This window comes from Jaculus jaculus, chromosome 10, assembly GCF_020740685.1.
Source record: "Jaculus jaculus isolate mJacJac1 chromosome 10, mJacJac1.mat.Y.cur, whole genome shotgun sequence".
Taxonomy (NCBI): domain Eukaryota; kingdom Metazoa; phylum Chordata; class Mammalia; order Rodentia; family Dipodidae; genus Jaculus; species Jaculus jaculus.
In genome coordinates, this window is record NC_059111.1 from 22215378 (window position 1) to 22225879 (window position 10502).

Consider the following 10502-nt stretch of genomic DNA (forward strand, 5'->3'; position numbering starts at 1 on the left):
TAAGAAACCTCAGCCTGGTGTTCATGCTGTTTTACATGGTAAGCCAACAAATACAAAGAGCAGCTCAGGGCTGGAGAGATGGTTCAGCAGTTAAGGCACTTGCCTACAAAGCCAAAGGACCCAGGTTTGATTCTCCAGGACCCTGGCCAGATGCAAAATGTGATGCATGTGTCTAGGGTTTGTTTGCAGCAACTGGAGGCCCTGGTGCCCATTCTTTCTCTATCTGCCTTTCTCTCTCTCTCTCAAAATAAATAAAATTTGTTTTTAAAAAAGCCAAGCATTGCCGGGCATGGTGGCACCTGCCTTTAATCCCAGCACTCGGACGAGAGAGGTAGGAGGATCACCATGAGTTCAAGGCCACCCTGAGACTACATAGTGAATTCCAGGTCAGCTTGGGCTAGAGCGAGATGCTGCTTCAAACTCCCCCATCCCCCGCAAAAAAAGCCAAGCATGATGGTAGATGCCTGTAATCCCAACATTTTCCAGTCTAAATGGGACTACATGAGAGCCAATCCCAAAACAAAACAAAACAAAACAGAAACCCAAATCTTATCAGTTTGTATGCAGGTGTTGTATGTTGTCAGTGGGGTGAGGGGTTTTCTTGATCTCATTTCACCCTCCTCACATAGCAGTTTCAAGATAAGAGTCAAGGGCTAGAGGGCTGGAGAGATGGCTTAGCGGTTAAGGTGCTTGCCTGTAATGCCAAAGGACCCAGGTTTTATTCCTATGACCCATGTAAGCCAGATGCACAAGGTGGCGCATGTGTCTGGAGTTCATTTGCAGTGGCTAAAGGCCCTGGGGTCCCATTCTCTATCTGTCTCTTTCAAATAAATTAAAAAAAATTTTTTTAAACAAAGTCAAGGGCCGGAGAGATGGCTCAGCAGTTAAGGCGCTTGCCTGTAAAGCCTAACAATCCGGGTTTGATTCCCTAGTACCTACATAAAGCCAGATACACAAAGTGGTGCATACATATGGAGTTTATTTGCAGTAGCTACAGGTCCTGGTCTCTCTCTCTCTCTGCTTGCAAATATGTATATATGTGTGTGTGTCCATGTATGTATGTATTGTTTTTTCAAGGTAGGGTCTTGCTCTAACCCAGGTTGGCCTAGAATTCACTACGTAGTCTCAGGGTAGCCTCAAACTCACGGCAATCCTCCTATCTCTGCCTTCCAAGTGCTGAAGAAAAAAAAAATTTTTTTTTTAAAGGGTAGGAGTCAAGAAGTATATAGAATTGAGGGAACACAGAAGTCCCTTCCAGCTGTGGGGGTGTCACCTCCCGTCCCACAGCTGCCCTCAGTAGGCTCTTGAGCAAGACTCCTCTCAGTAATCAGCTTCTGCCTCTAGGTGGTTAGTTGGATCACCCCCTTTCTGCTGCCTTGAGCAACTCCACATACCTGCTTTTTTCAGTCTCAACAGCTTCCTTCACAAATATATTGTGGTTTCTAGGGCAGCAGAAAAACCCTAAGTAACACTCAGCTGCCTCTGAACAAAGGGCCGTGGAGTCAGACCCCAGTGATTGGCAGGTTGTTTACACTGCGAGCTTCCTGGCGGAACCAAACAGTCTCCAATCATCCAGCCAAACTTGGTACCACCTGAGGCAAGGCAGTGGCACCAAGGGATCAGGCCAGAAGAACTGCCAGTTGCCTCACAGCAGAGGAATGTCCGGAGTAGGTGGGTGTGAGAGCCCCAGACAGATGGGAGAGCTGGCCGAGCCTTTGGAAGGAGGCTGGCAGCTGATACAGGGGTGACCTGGGAGTGTGTCACCCCAGGCTGCAGTGCGCTGCTCTCATGGTGGCTTTATCAGCCGAGATTAGCTGGTGACCCTTTGACTGCTGGTCCAGATAGTAGGTACCTGGCGGGGGGCGGGGGGGGGACAGGTGGAGGCCCAGCATATTTCCTTTTGGGACTCCAGATTCCTAGAAAAGGAGGGAGAGTTCAAAGGTGCATTCTATCCAGGTGGGCAAAATAGGTGAGGGCTGTGAAGGACTTTGAAGCAACCAGTTGGGGCAGAAGTACCTGGACACAGGCAAGGCACACCCTCAGGCCTGCCACGGAGCTTGCAGTAGTGGCTTGAGATCATTTCTTGTTGTCTCTTGAGACCATGGGCCAAGCCCTAGCTCGGGAGCTCATGTGTCACCTAAAACTTCTGAACAATTGCTCTCCTGGATGGGGGGTAGCTGAGCTCTGGTGAGGGGCATTGCCGTGATGGGGAGCAGGGAGAGAAGGCCAGGGAAGGGGGCGCAGGCTGGTCTGGCAGCTGGCCAGTGGCCGGGGTGTGTTCGCACACCATATCTCATTCACTTTCCTATCTCTTATCTTGTCCACGCCTTCTAACCATCCTTAAAAATGTGCACTGTTGGGAGCTGGAAAGATGATGATCACTGTGAGTTTGAGGCCAGCCTGAAACTATAGAGTGAGTTCCAGGATTCTAAGTCAGCCTGGGCTAGAGAAAACCCTACCTCAAAAAACAAAAACAAAAACAAAATCCCAGAAACAGAAATTGATAAAGAAAACTGGCCAGGCATGGTGGCGTTCACCTTTAATCCCAGCACTTGGGAGGCAGAGGGAGGAGGGTTGCTGTGAGTTCGAGGCCACCCTGAGACTCCTTAGTGAATTCCAAGTCAGCCTGGGCTAGAGAGAGATCCTACCTCGAAAAACCAAAAAAGAAAAGAAAAAAAAAAAAAAAAGAATCCGAGGCTTAGAGAAGGGGTGTACACCTCCTAACTGAAACAGTAGAACTTTCATAGACCTTCCATACTGAAAATGGGGTCAACCAGGCTATTAATTGCGTTTTCTCAGGAAGGGACCAATCAGACTGTCTCACAGCTCATTCCACCTACGCTCTGGCTTTTGTGTCATGACTTTGGAAAGTTGTGGGACCCCCACAAGCACAATGGGAGAAGCATTCAATTCCTTCTCTCCTCAATTTGGCCGAACTATAAATAAATCCAGTTTTCTTTTTTTCTTTTTTGGTTTTTCGAGGTAGGGTCTCACTCTAGCCCAGGCTGACCTGGAATTCACTCTGTATTCTCAGGATAGCCTCGAACTCACAGCGATCCTCCTACCTCTGCCTCCCGAATGCTGGGATTAAAGGTAAACGTCACCATGCCTGGCCAGTTTTGGTTTTTTTTTTTTAATCAATTTCTGTTTCTGGTTTTTTGTTGTCATTGTGTTTTTTTTTTTTTTTTGAGGTAGGGTTTTCTCTAGCCCAGGCTGTCTTAGAATCCTGGAACTCACTCTATAGTTTCAGGCTGGCCTCAAACTCACAGTGATCATCCTATCTCAGTCTCCCAAGTACTGGGACTAAAGGTGTGTGCCACAATGACTGGCTCTATTTCCAAGTCTCTTTGAGATATAGAAAAACCAAGGTGGTGGCTTTGGGACCTGTTTGTGGGTAACAAGGCAGACCTGGCCCCTCAGTGGGGAGAGGAGGAACGGGGAACACTGCTCACATAGGCTAGGCCTCATCTGGGAGAGAAAGAAATCCAGATAGGCCATGTATGGATCTTTAAAAAAAATAATAATAATAAAAAATATATATATATATATATATATTTGTTAATGCGCGAGAGAGAATTGGCACAGCAGGTCCTCTAGCCACTGCAGTTGAACTCCAGACATGTGTGCCCCTTTGTACACATGTGCAACCTTGTAGCTTGTGTCATTGTACGTGGGACCTGGAGAGTCAAACATGAGTCCTTAGACTTCACAGTCAGGCGCCTTAACCTCTAAGCCATCTCTCCAGCCCAGACTGACTATAGACTTTTTAAAAGACATATATTTTTATTTATTTATTTGCAAGCAGAGATAGAATGGGCGGGCCAGGGCCTCTAGCCCCTTTAACAAAGGAACTCCAGATGCATGTGCCACTTTGTACATCTGGCTTTATGTAGATCCTGGGGAGAATTGAACCCATGTTGTTAGGCTCTGCAGGCAGATGCCTTAACCACTGAGTCATCTCCCAGCCCTGATTGTGAATTTTATTGTCCAACGGGCTCTTCTGAGAGTGAAAGGGGACAACAAACCGGAGGACAGGCAATAACCTGAATGGTCCTGGGAAGCCATGTTTGCGCAGTGACAGGCATGATTTACTCTGCGATCCTTCTAGCAACCCTAAGAAGAGTGTTACTGTCTCCATTTGACAGGTGAGAGAACTGTTCAGAAGTTGTGGCGCCAAGCCCCGGCTCTTGGTGGGTCACATGGCCTTCCAAGCTCGGGGTCTTTGAAGGAAAACTAGGAGAGGAGAATAGCCAGGGCGCTTGGGTCTTAGAATGTGACAGGGCCGTCCTTTCAGTCTCTATGTGGCCACTCCCAGCGTCGGCAGTGGCAGGGACGGGGGACAGCCCCATCTATTCCTCACAGTGGCCTGAAGTGCTCCCTTTCTCTTTGGGGACTTCCATTTAGGCAAAACCAGGATCCTAGACTTCATCCCAGGAAAGAATTTCAGGACATTATGAAGCGCAGCTGGGGTTTATTAAAAGACATTTTGTTTTGTTTGAGGTAGGGTCTTGCTCTAGCCCAGGCTGACCTGGAATTCACTATGGAGTCTCAGGCTGGCCTTGAACTCACAGTGATCCTCCTACTTCTGCCTCCCGAGTGCTGGGATGAAAGACGTGCATCCGTATGCTTGGCTGAAAGACATTAATTTTTTATTTTTATTTTTTTTTACCACAGCTCTTAAGAATAAGTTCAGAGAGAGACACACAGGGAGATAATAAGACATACTCAATGTGGGTGTGGGTCTCTCAAAGGAGAGTTAGCCTTACTGCCTTTACAATGGCTATATATGTGATCCTGTGGCTTCCCGAGTTACATTGCTCAGAGTGTAATTTACAACAAGGTCTAAAGGCTAAAGAATTTCCTTTCGCAAACAAGTTGCAAGGTGGATTTGTGAGGGGTACTGTCCAGATTTAGGAATGAGAGGGGAGAGTTAAAAACTCAAGGTTACAGATCATTTGGGCGCCCTGAATGAGCACAGTTTATTTACTGCCTGACATCTCTGTTTGAGATGCCTTTAGGAAAACACACTCTTGTCTCTGTAGGCACTTTTGGCTTTACAATGGTTTCTGAAGTTTCCGGATTCCATCAGCAGGAAAGGCAAACCAGATCTTGAGGGGAAGGGTCCTTCCCATGTCACTGCAGTTTTTTATCTCTTGCTCTCCAGCCTCACCAAGGCCTACCTGCCTATAGGCAAAGGCTGGGAAAGGTGATTGGGCAGGGGTGGAGAAGAGCAGGTCGAGTTCCCGCAATGGCTGTGAGACAGGAGTTTTTGCATTCCAGTTACGTAACAGGAGTATTGGGGTTTATTGTACATATACCAAGACACCAATGCACCACTAAATTTGGGGTATCCCTGGATCCTTGTCATATGAATTTAAAGAATCAAAATTCATAGACCAGGGCTGGAGAGATGACATAGCAGATAAGGTCCTTGCCTGTGAAGCCTCAGGACCCAGGTTTGATTCCCCAGAGCCCACATAAGCCAGATGTACAAGGTGGCGTGTGTGTCTGGAGTCCACTTACAGTGGCTGGAGGCTCTGGTGAACCCATTCTCTCTGCCTCTTCCTAAGACCCCCTCCCTCCCTCTCTTCCTCCCTCTTAATAATAAATAAAAATAAAATGAAATTCATAGACCAGAGGGTAAGACTTAGAGAGACATTATTAGATTAAGAGAAGAAAAGAGAAGAAAATTTACAGAGCTCCTGTCATGTGGAGGGCAGAAGGGGGCAGAGAGTCCACGTGGAAGTAGGGGTCCCCCCACATCTCAGCCCAGCTGAGCTGAGATGTGGTGGGGGGGGTGACTTACCACAGCAGGGACCTGATGGTTCAGGAAAGGTGAACAGCCAAAAACAGAGGGCCATGCCTGCCTGGTAGGGATCTATTTACAATTGTTAAAAAATGTTTTATGGAAGGCTGAGTGTGGTGGCGCACGCCTTTAATCCCAGCACTGAGGCGGCAGAGGTAGGAGGATTGCCTTGACTTTGAGGCCACCCTGAGACTACAGAGTGAATTCCAGGTCAGCCTGGGCTGGAAAGATGGCTTAGCAGTTAAAGTGCTTGCCTGCAAAGCCTAAGAACTCATGTTCAAATCTCCAGGTCCCATGTAGCCAGATGCACAGTGATGCAAGCATGCAATGCGCAATGTCACACATGTGCCACCAGGGGGTGCACACATCTGGTGTTCATTTGCAGCAGGCTGAAGGTCCTAACATGACCTTTCTTTCTCAGTCTCTCTTTTTCTAAAAAAAAAAAAAAAAAAAAAAAAAATGTTTGTTTTTTGTTTTTCACAGTAGGGTCTCGCTCTAGCCTAGGCTGACCTGGAATTCACTATGTATTCTCAGGATGGCCTCGAACTCATGGAGATCCTCCTACCTTTGCCTCCTGAATGCTGGGATTAAAGGCATGCACCACCTTGCCTGGCTTCTAAACATTTTTAAAAATTATTTATTTATTTATTTATTTGAGAGAGAGAGAGAGAGAGAGGAAGAATCAGATAGAAAGAGAGAGATTGGGCAGCCTTCAGCCACTGCAAGCAAACTCCAGATACATGTGCCATCTTGTGCATCTGGCTTACATGGGTAATGGGGAATCAAACCTGGATCCCTAGGCTTTGCAGACAAGAGCCTTAACCACTAACCATCTCTCTAGTCCTCTATTTACAATTTTAAAAAACAGCCGTGCGGCGGGCAGGCAGCGTAGCTTCGGGAAGGTTCTCGCGCGCCCCGGCCCGCAGCATCCGCACGCGCCGCCAAGATGCCCAAGAGGAAGGTGAGCTCCGCAGACCGCGCGGCGAAGGACGCGCCCAAGCGCAGGTCGGCCAGGCTGTCCGCGAAACCGGCTCCTGCGAAAGTGGAAGCAAAGCCAAAAAAAGCAGCGGGAAAGGATAAATCTTCAGACAAAAAAGTGCAAGCAAAAGGGAAGAGGGGAGCAAAGGGCAAGCAGGTTGAAGTGACCAAGTCAGAGTCTAAAGAAGACCTACCTGCGGTGAAGGGAGAGGCGAAGAGCGAGGAGAGTCCAGCCTCCGAGGAAGCGGGAGAGGAAGACGCCAAGGCTGAGTCGTCATCCACCGTGTCCATCAGCATCCCTGTCTTCTTCTTGTACAATCCAGAGGAGTATTTTTTATCAACTATTTTGTAAATGCAAGTTTTTTAGTAGCTCTAGAAACTTTTTTTTGTTTTGTTTTGTTTTTCGAGGTAGGGTCTCACTCTGGCTCAGGCTGACCTGGAATTCACTGTGTCATCTCAGGGTGGCCTCAAACTCTCGGCGATCCTCCTCCCTCTGCCTCCCAAGTGCTGGGATTAAAGGCGTGCGCCACCACGCCCGGCTTAGAAACATTTTTTAAAAGGAGGGAATTCCACCTCATCCCATTTTTTTAAGTGTAAATGATTTTTTTAAGAGGTGAGATCATTTGCTGGTTGTTTATTTTTTGGTACAACCAGAATATAGTAGGATATTGAATTATGGGAAGCTTTGACTGTCTTGGGTGTCAGCTCAACATTCCATAGGTGGGGGGTTAGTTTTATATCCTACAATACAAAGCATACTAAATGGCAATTTGGAGTCACATTTGTGCATTTAATATGTCTTGAATATTTTCAATTACTCCTAGTCTGTGTTTTTAGTAGAGCCATTTCCTAAGGGAAAAAACAAAACAAAACAAAAAGCCACTCCTTGGTCACTGCCCTGTTGTCAGCACTGTGTGCCTCTGTGACATCTCTAGTCGTGGTAGTCCAGTGTTCTTAATAATTTTTATAACGTACTGTGAAAGATGAAAAATTTGCATTTGCAGTGTATATGATACTAAATTTTCACTGTAATAACTCCTAAAGAAACAATACATGGTCTTTAGATTTTTGGTATGTGTGTTAAGACTTGTGTACAATTAAAATGCTTGTGTACTTTTCCTCAGCACCAATAAAAGTATGAAAATTAAAAAAAAACCACAGCCGTAGTGGTGCATGGTGCACGCCTTTAATCCCAGCACTCGGGAGGTAGAGGTAGGAGTATCACTGTGAGTTTGAGGCCACCCTGAGAATAAAGAGTGAATTCCAGGTCAGCTTGGGCTAGAGTGAGACCCTACCTACAGAAACAAAAACTAAAAACAAAAATAAGTAGAGAGAGACAGAGAGAGGAGAGACAGAGAATGGGTGCACCAGGGCCTCTAAAACAAACTCCAGACACAAAGACCACTTTGTGTATCTGGCTTTATATGGGTACTGGGGAATCAAACCCAAGATACATGCACCACAGACAGAGAGGGAATGGGCACATTTAAAAATATTTTATTTAAGCCGGGCGTGGTGGTGTACGCCTTTAATCCCAGCACTCAAGAGGCAGAGGTAGGAGGATTGTTGTGAGTTTGAGGCCACCCTGAGAGTACATAGTGAATTCCAGGTCAGCCTGGACCAGAGTTAGACTCTACCTTGAAACCAACCCCCCCTGCAAAAATAAATAAAAATAAAATTATTTCTTTTAGAGAAAGGAAGAGGCAGACATAGAAAGAGATTGTGCATGCCAAGAACTCCAGCCTCAGCAAATGAACTCCAGATGCATGTGCCACTTTGTGCATTTGGCTTGTGTGGGTACTAGGAAACTGAACCTGGGTCCTTAGGCTTCACACGCAAGCCCATTATCTGCTAAGCCATCTCTCCAGCCCCATGAGTGCATTAAAAAAATATTTTATTGAAGCTGGGTATGGTGGTGCACACCTTTAATCCCAGTACCCAGGAGGCAGAGATAGGAGGATTGCTGTGACTTCAGGGCCACCCTGAGACTACATAGTGAATTCCGGGTCAGCCCAGGCTAGAGAGAGACGCTACTTTGAAAACAACAACAACAACAACAAATATTACTGGGCTGGAGATATGGTGTAGAGGTTAAGGCATTTGCTTGTGAAGCCTAAGGGCCCACGTTCAATTCCCCAGTTACCCACATAATCTAGATTCACAAATTGGCACATGCATCTGGAGTTCGTTGGCAGTAGCTAGAGGCCCTGATGTGCCCATTCTCTCTCTTTCTTATCTGTCTCTTTCTCCACTCTCTCTAGTTACCTCTTTCTCTCTCTCAAAAAAAAAAAAAGAAAAGAAAAGAAAAAAGAGAAAGAAAAAAAATATGTATCTGCAAGCAGAGAGAGAAGACAGACAGAGAATGGGTGTGCGAGGGTCCGTTTAGTGCTTTAGGGCACTAAATAGGCAATATGACAACAAAATCATCTAAACTCAACAGAATGTATGAAATAGGATTTGAGTAATCTTTACATAATTCAACAACAAAGCAATATGCTATAAATAAGTATCATTCTATATATTGTCATGAAGCAGAAAGGAGGTACAGGGAGCACCCATAACCACCCATCCCACACAGGTGCAACCTCTGGTCAGTCATTCTTTTTCTTTGTTCAGCATTTAAAAAAAAATTTATTTGGACGGGGCGCGACGGCCAGCTGCCGAAGCCGCGGTCCCTGCTACTGCGCCCGTACCGCTGAGAGGCAGCGGGGACGCTCCTCAGAGCCCTGTCCCAGCGAGCAGCTGAAGTGCCAGGGGCCCAAGATCCAAGAACAGCTGTGACGATGTCTAATGAACCACCCCCTCCTTACCCTGGGGGCCCCACAGCTCCCCTACTGGAGGAGAAAAGTGGAGCCCCATCTACCCCAGGTCGCACCTCCCCAGCGGTGATGCAGCCCCCACCAGGAATGCCACTGCCTCCTGCTGACATTGGCTCCCCCACCCTATGAAGCACCTGGCCACACAATGCCCCAGCCTGGCTTTGTGCCCCCTCATATGAGTGCAGATGGCACCTACATGCCCCCAGGTTTCTACCCTCCTCCAGGCCCTCACCCACCCATGGGCTACTATCCAGCAGGACCCTACCCGCCAGGGCCTTACCCTGGCCCTGGAGGCCACAAGGCAACAGTCTTGGTGCCATCGGGGGCTGCCACCACAGTAACCGTACTGCAGGGAGAGATCTTTGAAGGTGCGCCTGTGCAGACAGTGTGCCCCCGTTGCCAGCAGGCCGTCACCACCAAGATCTCCTACGAGATAGGCCTGATGAACTTTGTGCTGGGTTTCTTCTGCTGCTTCATGGGGTGTGATCTGGGTTGCTGTTTGATCCCCTGCCTCATCAATGACTTCAAGGATGTGACGCACACATGCCGCAGCTGCAAGGCCTACATCTACATGTACAGCACCCGTGCTGATGGAGCCAGACTCGGACCCCTCCTCCTGTCAGTTTGAACCCCCTGTGCTTTGCTCCCCGTGCTCAGTGGTTGCTTCCCCCACATGCCCTCCTCCCTCTACTTGGGGCTGGAAGATGTGCCACTGTTCCCTGGAAAGTTCGGTCCTGCCCTCACCTTGCCTTCCCCCGAGTATCTGACTCTTCCAGCAAAACTTCTGTTGGATATAAGGCCAAGGACCAGGGGATGGCCCTGAGCTTCTGTTGTGGATTTGCTTGTTTGCAATCCAGAAAATTGAAAGGGTCTTCTATTGGGGTTCTCATTCCTCCATT

The 10502-nt window shown here is 47.5% G+C and overlaps 1 protein-coding gene and 1 pseudogene across 1 annotated transcript; both read left to right on the forward strand.

Annotated features, from left to right (window-relative positions):
- The first annotated feature begins 6695 nt into the window (after positions 1-6695).
- LOC123464061 (non-histone chromosomal protein HMG-14-like) lies at positions 6696-9565 on the forward strand. Its single transcript, XM_045160652.1, has 2 exons — positions 6696-7111; positions 9487-9565. Exons 1-2 carry the CDS (start codon positions 6753-6755, stop codon positions 9563-9565), a joined length of 438 nt encoding a protein of 145 aa, XP_045016587.1. The 5' UTR covers positions 6696-6752.
- LOC123464062 lies at positions 9430-10231 on the forward strand (annotated as a pseudogene).
- The last annotated feature ends 271 nt before the right edge of the window (positions 10232-10502 follow it).

Excerpts from the sequence above, each read along its gene's own strand:
- LOC123464061 (XM_045160652.1), top strand. The coding sequence starts at position 6,753 with ATGCCCAAGAGGAAGGTGAGCTCCGCAGACCGCGCGGCGAAGGACGCG. Across the intron at positions 7,112-9,486 it reads TTCTTGTACAATCCAGAGGA|GCAGCGGGGACGCTCCTCAG; the intron begins GTATTTTTTATC and ends TACCGCTGAGAG.